This window comes from Emydura macquarii, unplaced genomic scaffold (assembly GCF_026122565.2).
Source record: "Emydura macquarii macquarii isolate MOO-44397 ecotype Brisbane River unplaced genomic scaffold, CSIRO-AGI_Emac_v2 contig_968, whole genome shotgun sequence".
Lineage (NCBI taxonomy): Eukaryota > Metazoa > Chordata > Testudines > Chelidae > Emydura > Emydura macquarii.
In genome coordinates this window covers 8,576,070-8,595,023 of record NW_027131105.1, presented here as the reverse complement: position 1 = coordinate 8,595,023, position 18,954 = coordinate 8,576,070, and the positions used below count along the sequence as shown (strand labels likewise).

The 18,954-nt window shown below is 45.1% G+C and overlaps 1 protein-coding gene across 3 annotated transcripts in view; it reads left to right on the top strand.

Annotated features, from left to right (window-relative positions):
* Positions 1-8,144: 8,144 nt before the first annotated feature.
* SUSD3 (sushi domain containing 3) overlaps positions 8,145-18,954 on the top strand; it is a 42,713-nt gene continuing 31,903 nt past the window's right edge. The window contains exon 1 of one of the 3 annotated variants that reach the window (XM_067544163.1): positions 8,145-9,010. In XM_067544163.1, coding sequence (XP_067400264.1) covers positions 8,935-9,010 — 76 coding nt within the window. In that variant the 5' untranslated portion in view covers positions 8,145-8,934. Of the gene's footprint in view, positions 9,011-9,462; positions 9,984-18,954 lie in introns of those variants that run through there. The other 2 variants (XM_067544160.1, XM_067544162.1) reach the window with 2 other exon arrangements.

Here is an 18,954-nt window from a genome sequence, read left to right as displayed (position 1 = left end):
CTCTTTCCCTCTCTTATCTCGCACCATTCCCCTGTTAGTTCACCAGCACAATCATGCTACCCAGTGTGGGAGTCTTCTCCTCTGCAGAGCACTTACTCTCTGGAACGGGTGTGGTTTTCGCCACATTTCATTTCAGTTCTCAGCTGTAAAGTCTCTTTTCTCCCTCCACTTCTTTCTCCTACATCCTACCTATTCCTCTCATTAATTCTTCCCCTGCACAACAAGCACCACCACTCATTCCCACCCTACATCTCTTAAAACCACCACTTGCTTCTCCATCTTCCTGCCTCCTCAGAAGACACTCTCCCTTTCCCAGACATGGGGCAGTACAAATGCAACAGTGGGCTTCTTTGGGCTGTGTAGTTATGCAGTGGCTGACTCTCCCATTTCTGGCTGAGTAGGGAGTGCCTATCTCCCTCACAAAGGGCCCATGGATAAGAAGGTGGTGACCCTTGCCTGACATGCCCTCACCAAAATTCACTGGGGTGAAGGGATGGCTATTTAATATCCTCCCAACTCCCAAGCCTCAGAAAAGCCTGATGGACGAGTAGCGGGAAGTCTCCAGGCCTTCCACCCCAAAGATATCAGTAGGTGTTCAGGGACCTGGGTGTAAAAGAGGGTGATGGGAGTGCAGGCTGGATGGATGGGCATCATGGGGGTTCGGGACCTAGGTGAGGAAAGAGAGCTCCAACTTTGGTGCAGGGTCTATACAGCAAAGCAGGAAAGAGGGGAAACTGATGGGTGTGGGTGACAGTGAGGAAGGAGTCTGAGCCTGCTCTGGATTGGTTTTTGTTTGTTTGGTTGGTTGGTTTTTTTTTGTTTGTTTGTTTTTTGCTGCATGCTTCTATAGGCAAACCTGAGGCTGGTTTGCAATAAATAGATTGCTGTGTGTTTATCAGTAATGCAGAGGGCTGTCCAACTTGACGATGCTATGCAGTACGCATGTTTGTTACATTGGGATTTGCATGTTTTAAAATTTGTGTCCTCCTATTCCTTGAAGTGGAGCAAACACTTAAAGGAGGGAAGAGAATTATTTGCTTGCTATTATAGCCTACCCAAGTGAAGTGTGAGAATTTAGAAAGTGACCTAGTGCAGACTACCATTGGCACTGAAGCCGAAGCCAGACATGACTTGGTAAGGCTATCTCCACTTAACTGTAACTATGCTATCTGTCTCTGTACACACTCAAGGGTATAGCTTGCATGAAAAACACCTTACTGAATAAAGCAGTGTTGTACTGGAGACAGAAATGATTGTTTCTAGAATGTTCGTTTTCTCAAGCAAAAATGCATGCATATTGATAGCAATTGTCCTGTTACATTGTCTTGTTCATCACTGCTTCATGGGGGATGAATTTGGTCCCGCCTTAAATTAACGTACTGTTTTCAGATTGTTTTGATCAGAGCTCCATGGGCACATATTGCTGTATGTCTAGTACAATAAGTCACCATACATGCATTTTATAGCAGCATTCACTAGAAATCCATTGCTCTATGCCCACATGCTGTACTCAAGCCCTTAATAATATTGGATTGTGTCCTGTAAAGAAAGTGTAGAGTTCTTAGGTTCTAGGAAAATCCCATTTTTTGCTATAGGTTTGGTGGGTGTTTCCCTTGTTAATGCCTGTGCACAGCACAGAGCTCATGATTGTGCTTTACCCCTCTCCTACCCATTCACAATGGGGCTAATGAGTGGGCTGTAAATCTGGTTAAACCCACAGACAGAAGTAAATCTCAAGCCCCTTGTGTATCCACTGCCTTGCCCTGGAAAGCGGAGAGGAAAAGGAGTGGGATGTGAATGGAAAAATGACTGTGCCTGAGGAAATGGGTGTTAAGCACGATCCATCTCATACTATTCAAGCTATGTGCTCCCCTTTTAACACCCAGTTAAATTCCCATTAAAACCAGTGGGAACTAGGTTGGGGCTTAGATTGTACCCTTCGGTTTTAATCCTGCTATTGACAAGAGGAGTAGCTGGGTGGCCATGATCACAGCTCTCAAGAATGCAGGATTGGAGTCCTCAGAGCTCCCTGTTCATCCCTTTTCCCCATGTGTTTTTACATGCAACACTGGGTAGGATCAGATCCAGGGAAGGCCTAAGTGAGAACTGCAGTACAGTATAATGCATCAACTCTTACAACCTATCTGATCACAACACTATAATTTTCCAGGGTCTATTTTCCTCTCTATTTCCCCTGCTTGCTGAGGGCTGATGAAGATTTTCAGTAAAATGTACATGCAATATAGTCTTTTATTGACAGAGACCTGTGGTTTGAAAGGAACTGTCATTTAAAAATATATTCAAAGACTATTAAAGGGTGGCTTGTTTATTTTCACAGCATAGTTTGGTGAAAATACATAAGATGAACCATAGGCTTTAGTGGAAGTAATAAAACTGACTGAGTAACTTCTGACCTGTTCACATTAATGCATTTTGGCACTGGATGAGGGTGGGACATGTGAGGCATATGGTTAGGTTCCTGATTATGGTAGAGCCCTTGTCTTCTTTTCCATCAGTGATTCATCTCCTTTTGGCTCCCATTTGTCACATGTTTTCTCTTTCACTCTGATGTAAAATTGTGCAATAGACCTGAAGGTGGCTATCCAGCTGTGCAAACAACAGATTTTTCAGTTCACGGGCTGACCAACCTGATCGCTTTCTATGATGAGGTGACTGGCTCTGTGGATGTGGGGAAAGCGGTGGACGTGATATACCTTGACTTTAGCAAAGCTTTTGTTACGGTCTCTCACAGTATTCTTATCAGCAAGTTAAAAAAGTATGGGCTGGATGAATGGACTATAAAATGGATAGAGAACTGGCTAGAACATAGGGCTCAACGAGTAGTGGTCAATGGCCCCATGTCTAGCTGGCAGCCGGTCACAAGCGGAGTGCCCCAGGGGTCGTCCTGAGACCAGTTTTGTTCAACATCTTCATTAATGATCTGGAGGATGGGGTAGATTGCACCCTCAGCAAGTTTGCAGATGACACTAAGCTGGGGGAGTGGTAGATACCCTGGAAGGTAGGGATAGGATACAGAAGGACCTAAACAAACTGGAGGATTGGGCCAAAAGAAATCTGATGAGGTTCAGCAAGGACAAGTGTAGAGTTCTGCACTTTGGACGGAAGAATCCCATGCACAGCTACAGACTGGGGACCAATGAGCTAGGCAGCAGTTCTGCAGAAAAGGACCTGGGGGTTACAGTGGATAAAAAGCTGGATATGAGTCAGCAGTGTGCCCTGGTTGCCAAGAAGGCTAATAGCATATTGGGCTGCATTAGTAGGAGCATTGCTAGCAGATCGCGGGAAGTGATTATTCCCCTCTATTCGGCAGTGGTGAGGCCGCATTTGGAGTTTTGGGCCCCCCCACTACAAAAAGGATGCGGACAAGTTGGAGGGAGTCCAGCGGAAGGCAACAAAAATGGTTAGGGGGCTGGTGCACAAGACATATGAGGAGAGGCTGAGGGAACTAGGCTTGTTTAGCCTGCAGAAGAGAAGAATGAGGGGGATTTGATAGCAGCCTTTAACTACCTGAAAGGGGGTTCCAGGGAGGGTGGAGCTAGGCTGTTCTCAGTGGTGGCAGACGACAGAACAAGGAGCAATGGTCTCAAGTTGCAGTGGGGGAGATCTAGGTTGGACATTAGGAAAAAGTTTTTCACTAGGAGGGTGGTGAAGCACTGGAATGGGTTACCAAGGGAGGTGGTGGAATCTCCATCTTTAGAGGTTTTTAAGCTGCAGCTTGACAAAACCCTCACTGGGATTATTTAACTGAGGTTAGTCCTGCTTTGAGCAGGGGGTTGGACTAGATGACCTCCTGAGGTCCCTTCCAACTCTATGATTCTATGATTCTATTCTGAAAAGAAAAAAAAGAAAAAATTGTTTTTTGAATCAAACCAAAAATGAATTTTTTTTCAAAATGTTCAGCAAAACAAAGTAGTGAAAAATTAATTTTGGTTTGAACTAAATGTTTTGTTTGAAACAAAATATTTCATTTTGATTTTGAGCATTTTTTAAAAAGATATTAATTGTTTTTAATAAAAATGAAGGACATTTCAAACTGAAAAGTGGTGAGCTGGAAAATCAAAATGTTTTGTTTTGGAAATGTCACAAGGAAATATTTCACTTTTTTTCAAAGAAAATTTTCAGGTTTTTTTTATCTGAAACAATCTGTGAAACCAACACAAATTTGCAAAATGTCTCAGTATCACTGAATCTGCATTTTTTTCACCAAAAATAGTTTGGACTTGAAAATTTTCACCCACCTTTAATCCATTTGCCTGTTATTGTTACCTCTCTTTGACCCGAGTGGCTAATCAAAGTTCAGGGCCCTGGGGATGTTCTATATGGGAGGAGAAATTGATGAAAAGTCTGGTGTTTTCTTCAATGCAATCTTCTTTCTTTACCAGCAATGTATAAAGTCCTGTTTTGCTGAATGCAGGAGGAACCAAAGGGAAAAGGAGTTAGGTCATGCTTATGCTGCAAGGACAATAGTGGGCTAACAGCACCCTAGCAGTGACGGAAAGGGTTTTTCCATGACTGTAAGAACACCATCTCCCAAAGCAATGGTATCTAGGTTGACAGCAGAATGCTCCTGTCAACACAGCCGCATCTGCACCAGGGGTTAGGTCAGCGTAACCACATCAGTCAAGATGTGGATTTTTCACGCCCCTGAGTGTCATAGCTATGTCGACCTAAAATTTAAGTGTAGACCAGCCCTTAGCTTACAGGACCAAGCTTCTTTTCAGCCAGCAACCAGAACTTCTTTCTAGAATTATTTCAGGGTCACACTGTGCTTGCAAGCATTTGCTTGGATTTCTTCAGGCTGTCTGTGTCTCTGGTTTTGTTTGTTTTTTGTTTTTGTTTTTTACATGCAAGCGTGCTCTCTCGCTCTCTCTCAAAACAATAATCAGCAAAAAACACCTCCAGCGACACAGTCTAAAATTCCTGAGCGGGTCACATAACCCTTTTTGTTTAGGTAGGGGACTGAGACTAATTTGCCTACACGTTTATGTTAATTGAAGTGTGTGTTCACACCCATCAATCTCAATGAGATTTTAACTCAGTCCATAACAAGGTTTCATCCAGCTCATAACATTATTTACTGATATTACAGTAGCACCCAGAGGATTCCACCAAGATTGGGACCTGATGTGCTATGTGATTTACAAACATGTATTAAGAGGCAGTCACTACCCTGAAGCTTGACGCAAATTTATACAGTACTATTAGAGAGACGAGTGAGGTAATATCTTTTATTGGACAAACTTCTGCTGGTGAAAGGGACAATCTTTCAAGCTCCACAGAGCTCTTCTTCAGAAGTTGGTCCAATAAAAGCTATTACCTCATCCACCTCATCTCTCTCATATGCTGGGATCAACACAGCTACAACAACACACAATAGTATTAGTCACTTTCTAAACATGTCACTGTCACAAGGACCCTCTTACACAGTACGAGCACACTGCCTCAACCCACATCTTACTGGTACCTGCTCATGGATTAGAAATGCATTTCCCTGCAAGAGTCTTCATTTTCTATAAGATTAGCAAACAACACAGCACTTCACTAAATCAGTCAGACAACTGAACCCAAAGACAATAACTATCTCTTGAGTTTTGATGTTTGGAGAGTAATCTATTTCAGGTATGGTGGGCTTCTTTATAAGTCTGATCCCAAGAATTTCTGGGCAAGTGCAGCTCCCAGAGAAGTCAATTGTTTGCCCAATTTAAAAAAAAAAATTCTGTCTCCTGATTCTGGCTTAACCACTGAAGTTGAGTAAATGATTTAACCTCTCTGTGCCCAGTTTTCTCATCTGTAAATGTGGTTAATACAGACTAAGCCCACCTCGTAGAGGGAGTGTGAGGCTTAATCAAGTAATGTTTCTGAAGCGCTTAGAGATCCTGGATGGAAGTCGCTATGTAAAATAAGTGCTATTTATGATGATGACAAATGTTTTTATTCAGTGTAGAATCTTGAAAGGTACCAGCCTGTCTGTAACACGTACCATAACTCTGCTTCTGTTGTGTAGCCATAGGGAGTGGAAAGGTATTTCAGTGCAGTGCACTGCAAACTGTAGCATTTCCCCAATGTGTGATCTGTTGTACTAACCCACATTAATCTTTTGTTGTAGACGTATTTTAGCTGTAGATGTGGAACTACCAGGCATACCTGTCCGTAGAATTCTTTGTGGGCTCAGTGTGTGATGTGTCAACTCTGAGTGAAGCATGCCCAAATCCAGTAGCATATCATAGCTGTGGCTGAGTAGCCGTTTCACTTCACTCCATTATATGATGCCAAAACCATCCTGTCAGTGGAATTTGTTACACTGTTTGTGCATTTGGTGTTTTGTAGAATCGCCTCTCTCCAGTCCACTGCTATCGACTATGGTTCTGGAACAAAGCTCTGGCTCAAAAATAATGAGAAGGTAAACTACCAGAGTGAGTGTTAATGGCCACAGCAATTAGTCTGGGCCCTGCTCCATATGCTCAGCAATATCGACCCAAGATCCTTTAGAGGAACATGCTGTTCCTGCTACTATATCTGCCTCGCCAAACAACACAACCTGCTGAAGTTAAACATAGTTTCCAAATCAGCTGCTGGTGCCAACTTCAGCACATCAGAGAAATCACCCAACCCCATGCTCATGTGAGTAAGCAAAGAACCATCTGTGATTTTTTTTTTCTTTTAAAAGAGGGAAAGTGGCAGGTGTTATGTGAAAGCAGTGACTGTCATGGGCTGGTGTGCACAGTGGCAAGTCCCATGTGGGAAAGAAAAGTGATCATGGCACTGTCTGTCCAGTAAGTTTAACTTCAAACCCTAGTAAAATAATAGAACAAACTTCTGTGATCATATGGTGACACACAGGGTGCTAGATCTGGATCCTAGAATATAATGGCATGATGAGCAAGAAGCAGTATGGGTTACAATGAACAAACCATGCCAGACAAATTAGAGTGCTCTGCACCACATGAGGTTTCCTTTGCAATGGGAAAATCCTCCACTTGCCTGCCCTGACCCACTGAATTTATAACCAGGTTGTGCTTGCAGGTGGATACAAAGTAGCCTCAGCATAGCTGAGAATCTAGGCCAATGTCTTAATCCGTGGTTTGCTATACTAAGAATAATTTGAGGCATCTCACCCTTCTTTCACTGGAAGCTTCTGCAGGGAGCTAGCTTTAAACCTTACATTGAATATATACATGGCAAAAATCATTGTTCTCAGGCGGACAGTTGTTCTGATCTCAGCTTGTGTCCGAGAGAATCTTTAGGAAGTGAAGAGTCTGATCTATAGTCACTATGAAACCAGAGCTAGTGGAAACCATGACAGTCTATAGTGGCAGAAATGTGACAGCACAATAAGAGCTTATTTCTATCATGACATGAAACAGCTGGGAAAGCTTGATTCCCTCTCAAGAGATCTTTGAAATAATGAGCCTAGCTGCATCCTTAAAAATCCTTCGATATCCTCTAGCAATGGCCCCAAACGCTGTTGTAAATGGTACTGAGGTGGCCCTTTAGGTTAGGAAGGCTGGTCTTGTGGTTAAGGCACTGGACTGGAACTCAGGAGACTAGGATCGGCGGAGGCTTTTTGAGAAATGTGGGGCAAGTAACTTAATCTTTGCAACTCAGATCCAGGTAAAGTGCTCCTAGTGCTTCCTGACTCCCTCCCTGTGTCTGTCTTACCCCCTTTAGATCCAAGTTCTCCAGGTCAGTGGCGGCTGGGGCCTCCTGACACTGGACTGCTCCCTGTAACGACCACTGGTGTTTTAACCACGGAGGGTGTCACTCAAGGGGGCACTGGTTGAAGCGAAAGACACAGGGACACCCCCTAGTGTCGGTTTCAAAGTACAGCCTCCGGCAGCCTGGGTACAGCGGGTACCCGTGTGCTTTCCCCCTGGGACGGGCCGCTTCCCTTTTCTGCACCTTCCCCCCCAGTTCGCTGGGGCGGAGGGGAGAGGCACCCTCCTGCGTCGAGAAATGCAAATCGCCCTGGAGCCGCGGCCCTGGCTCGCTGGGCCTTTCCCCCTCCTCTGCGCTGGGCGCCCTCCGGGAAGCAGATGCCACTTGCCCAGCCTCAGCTCCGCTTAGCTTCCCGGCCCGGGCAGCCGCGGGGAGAGGATTAAGTGATCAGGACCCAGGCCAGGGATTAAAGGTGCCCCTCAGGAAGGGGGGGGAGGGGAGGGCACTCACTCTTTTAACCCCTTCCTGCCCTCCCAGCACCGGCTAAAAGTTCCGCTGGGGAAAGCAGGCGTCGAAACCCCCGCAGCGGGGGGTGGCCCAGCCCAGGCTCTCCAGCGGCTCGGGCTGCACCTGCTCAGCCGGGCCGGGGGGCTGCGGGGAGGCGGCGTCCCAGAGTCTCTCCCCCGCCCCCTGAAGGCTCAGCAGCGGGCTCGCCGCCAGAAGCTGGGGGGCTGCCGCCGAGCAGTCGCTGTGGCGGGCGGGCGGGCAGCAGGAGCGCAGCGGGCTGAGCGCGGCGCAGGAGCCCCAGGCGCTGCGGAGCCGCCAGGGCAGCCCGGGGCGCGCGGGGACGGGCTGCAAGGAGGAGCCGCTTTTCCGCCAGTCTCGGCAAGCGGCTAAAGCCTCCTGTCTGCGGATCGCGGGGGGGGGTTGGGATCAGGTGCCAGCCCGCTTCGGTCCGCTTCCCCCGGCTGCTGCCGCTCGCAGGGGAAGTGAGAGCGAGCCCCGCGCCGGGGAAGGAGAAGTGAGCGCCTCTGCTGCTGGCTGGGGAGGGGGGCGCGAACCCACCACCGCCCGGCTCCTTTCCAGCCTCGCCCCGCCGCCCGGAGCCGGTCCCGGGGAGGAGGCTCGGTGAATCGTTCAGCCGCGCGGGCGCCTCTTCCTCGGCGGCTAAGCCTCAGCTGGGGGGAAGAAATTGCGCTCGGCTCGCCCCGGGCTCGGCTCCCCAGCGGCGCGTGAAGGGCAGCCTGGGCGGCCACCATGCAAAGGGCTACAGCCTCCCCGCTGGACGTGGCCAGGACGGTCGTGCTCCGAGAGGACGGGACTAGCGCCCCAGGTAAGGCAGCCGCCGCCGCAGCGCCCTGCAAGCTGGCCGCCGCCCCGCGCTGGCTGGGGGCCGGGGCTGACACCGGGGCCGAAAAGCTCGGCCCACCGAGGCAGTTCCCCCCGCCCACGCGGGCCGAGTAGCTGCTGCCCTGTGCCCGGTCCCCGAGAGCCGCTCGGCCCTCGCTGACACACCTCTGCCTAGCGGTGAGGAGCCCGAGGTTCTGCCCTGCCTGGGGGTCGGGCCGTAGCCGGCGCCCCGCGGCTCAGAGCTGAGGGCTGGGACATTGATCCTGCCGTGTGTGTGTGGCACCTCCACTCTCAAGAGCGCGGAGCAGTCTCCCAAGTTCACTTTCTTGCTCACCTTTTGCCAAGCCAGTTCCCGCCGGCCGCTCCCGTGTGGTTGTGAAATAAATCCTCAGTTTACACTCTAGGCTGAGCTTGGACTCCCAGCCGGATGAGGAGAGCCGCTTTTTGAGTGTGAAACATCGTCCGTGTGTCCTGATCCTTTTAAATGGCCTTAATGTGCCCCAACTTCCTGACACTGCTGTAGCCACAGCACAGTTTGCTTAACCTGGGACTCTTAGCTCCAAGGAGGCAAGTGGTGTCAAACAAGGTCATGAAATAAGAGGGCTTCTTGCAGGGAGGGGATGTGTTGGCAAGTACAAGGAAGGTTCTGGTTAATGGGATGCACCTGCAGAACAGGACAGTAATACACCATGCAGTCAGGAACTGGGAATCCTAGGAATAACTAAATCCTGTATTCTCAGGTGAGGCCCACACCATCATGTAACTCTTTGGTCTCTTAAGAAGGGAGTTTGCAGTAATCAGCTTTGCTTCCTGCATTTTTTCAGTCAAAGCCAAAAATGAGTTACTGTTTGAGCCAATCTGAGAGGAGAATCCTGAGCAATCCTTATGGGACATGAGGGTGTATCTCTGTTTCTGTTGGGATCAACTCCAGAACGGAATTCCTGCTTTCTATGCAGGTAATTATGCTGAGCTTGCACCCCTGAACTCAGGGGGGCATTTTGCCACTGACTTCAATGGGTGCAGGATTCAGCCCTGTAAGAATTTACCCATCCCATCTAACCAGCCAGCACCATCGTTTTTCAGATAAGAGAAAGGAGTTTTAGATGAAGTGAGTCTCCGCAGATGACTTGGCCCTAATGCAGCTGCAATTCCATGGTAATCATTTCATAATAGCCTTTTAGTGGTAGGCTTTTGTAAATGATGGCTGGAAAGGTTCATGTACGTTGGTGTAATTGTATTGAAAAGCTGTCAAGACTCTATTCAGATTAAAGGCTTTGGAAAAGACATGGTGCAGTATTGACATAATATAGTGAGAAAGTAAAATGCGAGCTCCTTGCTAGGGACTTGTAAAACATGTTTACTAGAAAGATGTTTTTACAGAGCTGTGATTCCATTTACAATAATCATAGTAATAAATAATGTTACCTTTAGAGGAAAAATTCTATTCCTAACTATCATAACAGGCAGAGATATTCTTGATTAAATACTGGGTATCAACAATCATTGCCTTGGTTTGCATTAAGTGTAACAGCTTGCATACACTAGACTGTGTTTTCTAATATTGGGACACAAAGCATACCCAAGTGTGTTGACCAAAATGCTGAGATATTGCACAGAAGTACTGATTAAGGACCCGATCTTGCAGTTCTTACTCAGGCAGAAGACCCAGTGAGTTCACTTTATTTACTTTGTTATACTATTTTGGTAATGCAATACTGGTAGGTTTGATCTGTGAAAGTATTTTGAAGAAACAAACATAACAGGAATTCACCATATTTTTAAGCCAACGCATCCAGGACAAGCTGGCTGCCATAGCTAACCTTACTAAGTAGTCGCTGTGGCAAGAAATTTATTGAACTTCAAATGGAACGGAATTAAATTGTGGAAAAAGAGGTTTGAAGTGTGCTTATTTGTGTGTGTAAATAGATATAGGACAATGTGGTGATGGGTGTCTAAGAATTGCTTAGATTAATAGACACAGGACCCATGTGAAATGAGAGTATCACTTTAAAGGGGAAAGGAATATATTTTCATAGTAATACCCTAGAGCTTTGAATCTGATATTAAAATAATCTTCTGACAACTATGGATTGACCTGGCAGAAAATGAAAACATCTCATTTTTCCTGGCACAATGATTTAGTGGAACTGAATACCTACATATTGAAAAAAAGATGTAAGGGACCAATTAAACCTTCACTTCTGCAATGTAATCTGACAGTATGGATCCCAGCACCTGTGCAGAGTCCCGTTAGCGTCAGTGAGTCTTGATGTTTAGTGGATCCCGCTGCAGGATCTGGCCCTAGGGAATTTTACCATTTGACTTTAATAGGAGCAGAGTTAGCCAAGTGCTGAGTACTCTTGCAAACCTCATTCTTTCTGTTCACAATTCACTTTGTCTTCAAAAATGTCACACTGCACTGATTTAATTTGCTTGCGGGTTATAACAGGCTATGTTGATGGTCTAATTTTAGCATACTGGTAGAAATGATCAGACAGGTTTAGGCCAGCATTTTTGGTAATGCTTTAAATTATGTCCACTAAATATGTTTAACCAGCCATTTAATTTAGATTTATTAGAACAGTTCATATTAAAAATAACAAAATTCTAGGAAACATGTAGTGAGAATTAAGAGCTGTGTGTAAACACCAAGTTTATTGCTCTGATTTTATGCTAAGAGTATTAATCACTGATTGACATTTGTAAAATTGTGCGGCTCAGCTCCCTTCCCCATGAATGTCAGGTCAGTTTGGGGGCTACATTTCTTTGCTTTGGAACCACAAGTGAAACAGGGCTTGGGGGTCGTTTGTCCCACCAGGAACCTGCTCAGATCTTCTGCCACTGAGGCCCCTGGCTGAAATCCTGAAACCAGTGGCAAAACTCCCATTGACTTCACTGGGCCAGGACTTCACAGACCCAGAAGTCTGGTTCCACCAGGATGAATCTGGCCTTGAATTAATTAATTGCTTGGTAGTCTATATCACTGACCTGTAAACTATCAAACCAGCCCATCTTATTGCACTTATGGCAGACCTCAGTAAATGTTTTAGATAACAATTTATATTTATTAATGTAGAATAACTGTGTTGGCAGTAATACATTTTCTTGCTGTACTAGTAAGGGTGAAATCCACTCCACCCTCATAGAGCCTGACTATTTGGGCTCTCTGTGTGTGCATGCAATGTGGAAAAGTTGGTGAGGTGAAATCTACTCCCCAACCCAGGGCCAAGGTCTGGGGCTACTAACCTGTTCCCTTCCCTTTCTATCCCCCACTCCCACACTGCCATGGTCAGCTGAACAGCAACTACTGATCTACCAAACCAGCTATGCAAAGTACTGGGATCAGGGGATCTGACAAAGGCCCCACGCTGGACTCAATAGGACTATGTAAAGTTAAGAGCATGTATCAATATTTGCAGAATCAGGGCCTAAATATGGAACTGCAGCATCTCTCTCTTGGTCCACTTCCAATGTGACCTTCCCTGCCAACTTTTGTGGGACTGGCACAGAAACTTGCAGTGCATGGAGAATTCACAGACATGCCAGCAGGCTGGCATGCAACCCATATGCAGGGCTTACCTAGTGCTGTGGACCTTGTTCTGTTCACTTCCAGCTGCGTGAATTTCATCCTAGTTAAATACCAATTCACTGTCATAAAAATGTTCACTGAATTAGCTGACTCTGATGCAGTCTTTAAATCTGTGCAAGTGATTTGGATAGTCAACCAATAGGTAACGATCATGGACTAGTTGTCGTATAATTCTAAATTATATCTTTATTTGAGACATTTAATTTAAAATGTGACCACATTATTTATGTGGGAATATTTGTAGGAGAAATGATATATACAGAGCACTGGTGACAAACTGAGTTCCCTTAGGCCAACTGTTGCTCTGTGCAGGATCTTTTTTCCTTTTTCATGCCACAGGGGATCGTTTTTCATACCACACAGGCGGAGTGTCTCCATGTAAACTTAGGGCTACGTACACACACTGACGGCGGCAAATTCGCCGCCGTCAGATTGATTTTTCCGGTTTGATTGAGCGGCAGTGAAGACGCTCAATCGATCCGGAAGTCAATCTAATAAAACCACCTCCAAAAAAAGCGTAGCGCTGCATCAACAGAAACACATTTCCTGTCGGTGCAGCGCAGTGGAGATGGCACACTAAAGGGAAATTACAAAGTCGACGGGAGTTACGTAAGCTACTCTGCGTCGACTGCTGCTGAATTTTGCTGGCAGGCAGTGTAGACCTGCCTTTACAGGCCACAGGTGAGAAACTGGTAATAACGATCTATGTAGACAAACTCCCTCAGGCATCCCTTTTGCAGTCCATGAGAAAAATGATGCATTTGAATTAATATGTTAACGAGAAAAGACTAAAGAAAAGTTAAAAGATGTTCATCTGCACTGTCTAACTTCTTGTAAAAGATTTTTAACTCAAAAAGAGTTACAGTTCCTCAAAATTCCCAGTTGTGAAGTTCAAACATGCACCACTTCCTATGATGACACCTCCCCAGATTTCTGAGTGTTGGTTTTTCCCTCACATTATCACGCCTTGACCTAAAATAAATTCCACCAGAGGGCGTTATGTTCTCCTTTGTGTTAAAATGTTGGGCAATGGGCTAAGATCCCCAAAAAGGGACTTCAGATCTGAGATATGTACGTTAATCTGTATTCTACCATTCAATCACAAGAAAAAATGGGTATTAGAGCCACACACCAAAGAGATTTAAGTATTGCAGAAACTGTGCTGGAGACGATGCAGAGCACTGCACTACCAGACATATCCGGACATAAGAGCCTGCAGTAAAGGGCCTGGTGTGTGGTAAGGTGAGACAAATTGTTCCAAGTAACTTTGCCAAAGCTGAGATGACATCTTGCCCTGACCCCAGCGCTTGCGAGATTAAACATCCACAAACACATTTACCTTTTTCGTATCACCCTGTGGATTTTTGCCAGGAATAAGTTAATGCTACTCAGAGCAGCATAAAGTATTGTTGGGCAGATGTTCACTGTCCACCCTTTCATGCCTCCCAAGTTCTTTTGCACTGCTCTGAAAAAAAACATCTGGAAAGCTGGTAACTGGTTACCTGGGAAACCTCCTAGTGGGAGGAGCCAATGTAACTGCCCTGCCCCCAGTTTGTTGTCCCTAATGCAGGTGGCATGTCAAGACTGGGAAAAGGAGCATGGTCAGAGTGCTCCTCTGTTCTGTTGCCCCTCAGCTGCTCACATGACCCCTTGAGGTCTTTTGAAGCCAAACATAGCTTAGAGCAGCCCTGAGGCTGCTATAAGTTATACCTTGGGCGGATTGCATAGGATCAGGGAGGAGGGACATGCAACAGTGGTGTCTTTGCACCACCCCTGTTATGCCCTGCACAGCACTGGTGCAGCTGAGGACCTGGCCCTTTGTTTTTCCAGTGTAGGGTATGCACAGCTGTACTTTGGCTTTGCCCTGACTGCTCCCACATTTCTTCAGATCATTCCCCTGAATTGGAGTTTTTGGCTCTTTTTGTGGCTTTTCTGCATGGAACCATTTTGTGTTGGAAGTTAGTGTGGCAGCATCCCAAGCAGGAGACTTCAGATAAAATGTGCAGGCAGGTGCTGCAGTAAGTTGGTACCCTTATCAGTGAAGAAGCTAAGAGAACATGTTTACAAATATTTTATAGTTACTCTTCCTTTGTCCAGGAAGACGAAAGGTAAAGCATATTTTCTTCAAAGCCATGAACATCACTGCTCTGTACAAGGACTGACAAGAAGCTCTTTGCTATTTCCTGTGATCCTATGATGCATTTGAGTTTGTAGACTTGGGGAGAAAAAGACTTCAGGTTTCTCCTTAACTTCTATTTCCACTGGGCAAAATGTGAGACAACTTGGAAGGTATGGCTGGTAGTTTCTTCCAGTTTTAACCCCTGAGATCAAAGTTTACTTCTTTATCTTATTTAATCAAAGATTTAAGATTACATTATTTCAGCTGATTGGTATGTGGGTTTATTTCCATGCGACAGAAATGTAATAACAGCATTTATACATTCACACCAAATATTATTGCTTAGAAGGAACAATTTTTGTACATGTCATAAAATCCTAGCACAGTATTAAACAGAGCTGGAAAAGTGTTAGCTCATCCAGTCCAGTCCCTGCCAATGCAAGCTTGTTCCCTGCAGTATATTAGCCAGTGCTTTGTCTGGTTTAGTTTTAAATCACTCAGATTACACAGGTGAATTACATCTCGACCTCTGAATTTCAACTAGGGATGGAGCCAATTGGTTTGGACTTGAAACTTTGAGTTCTTAAAAATGTGTAGTCGTCTTATAAAAAGTCACATAGCTCTACACTTCCTGGTTTTGGTGTCACCAGGAGGATAAAATATCAAAAAACTACATTGGCTTGGCTGTTCCCATCATGTCAGAGCCAGGAGAGCCCTGAAATCTCAAGAGAGAGCCTGACATCACAAGATTTCTAGCCTAAATTCTAAATCAAAGAGAACTGGATGCTTTTGGTTAAGTATCTAGTGCTAATTTCTGCTCTCCTTCCTCAGGCAAGACTCCCATTGTCTTCCATATAGACTAAGGAGTACAGGATTCAGCTCTTGATATTTGGAATAAATTATTTCAGTAGAACCCATTCACTCCCATGCTCCTTTCAGCATGGAGACTCCGACATGTTTTTTTTCCTCCATTACACTAGCTGAAAAGCAACAATTATTTTACATATCAGTATTGACTATATCAACAGATAATAATGCTAAACTGGTTTGCAGCCTTGCTGGAATGCTGTCTTACCTTCCATTTTTCCCTCTTGTTTGTTTTTTGTTTCTGTTATATAACCTGGATATTTTTAAATGCACAAGCTACAAAATGCACAGCCATTCACAAAAAGAAAGCAAGGCTCAGTCACTCACTGAAGCGATTGGGGCAAATAAGCAAAACTCCCATTACTCAGACAAATCTCCCAGAGAAGTCCATGATAGTTTTGCCAAAGGCCCAAAGTTTTAGAGATATTTAGGTGTTGCTGAGGTCGGCATTGCAATGCCTAGCTGATTTAGGATCTTAAATTTCATTACCAAAAGGGATTTAGGCACTTAGGAGCCAAAATCCCATTGGCTATTGATGGGATTTAGGTCCTAAATTAGGAATCGCAGTGCTGCAATGCTGAGTGCGACAATGCCTATATACGTTTAAAAGGGTCTAAGTGAGTACAGTCTGTAGTATTTGGTTTGTTGTCGTCATTAGTTGCATATGAACTCAGTTTTTGACTGCTCTTTTAAAAGTGAATGGTAGAATATCCCATTTATGTTCTTCTGTCTAAACACAGACTTGCAGGCCACTGCATGCCACGCTTGAAGTCAACAATAATCAATCAAATCATAAGGGGATGAGCAGTGGGAGGGATGTAGGTCTTCAGTTTCTCAGATACTCGTCTGCAATTAAGCAAAAGGGCAAAGGGCAGCTCTGCTTTGGTACAGCAGCTCAGGACACTAGCAGCTCTGTTACAACTAATCTACGCTGTTTCACTCTGCTTTTCCTTTTCATTACAGTAGTAAACAACAGTAATCTGCTTTCAGTCCCTGTCATCCTTCACTAATCCTCATAATAGAGAAACCAAAACGTGCATTTATTGGATTGTACTGTGATGCATTTGTGGCTTTTCTTCTCAGATTTTGAGAGGTTTCTCTTTGGATCATGAATTCCTATTACAGGATCCTATCTTGCAAGATGCTTAGCATCTATACCTCTCCCTGAAATCAAAGGTACTCAGTGTCATCAAATCCATAAGCAGATCTTGTAAAGATAAAATATTCATCCTCTATGGCTTTAAGCTCAAGTTGCTGTTTGCTTTTAAACCATTGTAAATGGTTAATTCAGTAGGAAAATAATACTGTTAATTGGAACTTATCTAATCTATATATATACACACACCACCATGAAAAGGATCTGAAATCCCGAAGTCTGACGTCAGCGGTGAAAAAATTTACATGGTCATAAGACTGCAGTGAAAATTGTTAAATCGGTCTGTTTGGTTAGTTTCTCAATACATGAGTGATTTCTTCCACCATAATAAGTTACATGTTATTGCTAACTAACACGAGTTTCTAAAAAAAATCAATTATTCACTGACCATTTGCTGACAGTTGCGGATGCTAGGTCACACTTCTTGAGTACACACATAGCAGCCTAAAACAGAAAACCAACTAAAGAACAGATTTCAGCCTTCACTGTTCAAAAGTAGAAGGAACCATGCACACACCAGTATCCAGGTTGGGAGAGAAAAAAGCAGGCAAAGTTCTCACCCCTTGAGCCTGCCTCTTTTCACTACTCAGGTGGCTTAAAGTGGACTCACCTGACCCTAACTGGAGAGCTGAGAATTACCCCAGTCCAGGGGAGCTGTCAGATGCTATGCAGTGGTCTAACCAGCTCATACACCAGCTGACCCTTCTCCCAGTGTAGTGGATGGGAGGGAGCATGCTGGTGGCAGAGTATAAGGCTGCCAGCACTCTATTAATTCTCATCTGGGGATAGGAGTCTGTTAGTGTGTGTTAGCACAGCTCCCAGGCAGTTTTAACTTATGCTGGGTTGGGGCCAGAGCAGTTTGTGAATTAGGGATCTGTAGCCAGCTCCCTGACATCTCTTCCCACTCTGCTCCACTGGGCCATTTGTGGCCCAGGAGAGCATGTGGTCTGCAGGATTTTCTTTCTATGGCCCTGTCTCTGCTGGGAACTTTCTGCTTTGCACAGAAGCTGTGACCAAAAGACTAGCAACTGTTGGAGGCAGAATAGACATCTGCTCTGATGTGGTATGTTAGTTCCTGTATATGTGTATTTTAGGCACCCACACCTTAATTAACTTACCACACCAGAATAGTTTAGACCTGCCCCTCTACATAGGGCCAAATCCCCAGCTGGTGTAGACTGGTGTAACTTCCTTGAAGTCAATCCAGCTATGCTGGTTTACACCAGCCGAGGAGCTGACCCATAATAAGTATGTCAAATGCAGAGTAAAGCTCTGGGACCAAGTTCTCTACCGTGCTCAGTTCAGAAGTGAGGAAGGGAATCATCAGCTGGGGACTCCCTTTCTCTGCTCCCAACAGGATCTGGCAGTGGAACCTGCTGGGAGTGAGGCCTCGGAGACAGCTACTCCGGCTCTGTGCTAGCTGGGATCTCCACTCCCTTTGCAAAGATAGCCCAGCAGGCAAGTGAATAGGCCCCTAATATGTATTTACTCCATAGAATCCCAGTGAATAATAGTCTGTTCTGGATTCAGGGTCAGGCCCTTTTCTTCCCCATCAGAGAGCTTTTGCAGGCAGCGTTTGAAACCCACCACTTATACTGCAAATTAAATGAACCATCGAAACCAATGAAAAAATGGGAGACATCCTGATATTGTTGTAGTGACACATTTTTAGCCATTTCTCCATCCTGTGTGCTTAGATAACTGTTTTCTGTTCTTCTCACTCTCTTCCAGGCTACTGCAGACCTTAAATCCTTAGCCTCTCGTAACTGATCGGCGCATAGCTGCCACTGCTTTATCCCTAGAGCCCGTAAAGGATTAGCAGGGCACATCAATTATATGTGTGTGCATGTGCATGTGTGTACATGTAATATACACAAGAGTATTCTGGATAATATTGTGCTTGGTATATAATTAAACCCTTTTCTTCTCTCAACCAGACCCTTTCCATAGGCCAGGTATAGTTCGTGGGGCTGCATTACTGTGTTTTGGGCTAACGCAGCGTGATGTAGTGCAATATAAGGAAGACTGATGAATATAACAGCAGTTTTGAAACCATATTTTCTGATCAGATATCTGCTGGAATATCCACCTGTGCATATTTAGCAAGTTATCTGAATAAGCCATGCTTGGTTTGAAACCTTAGGTAATTTATTATGGCAATTTCCACCTGAAGCAAAAACTGAAAACTACATCTCT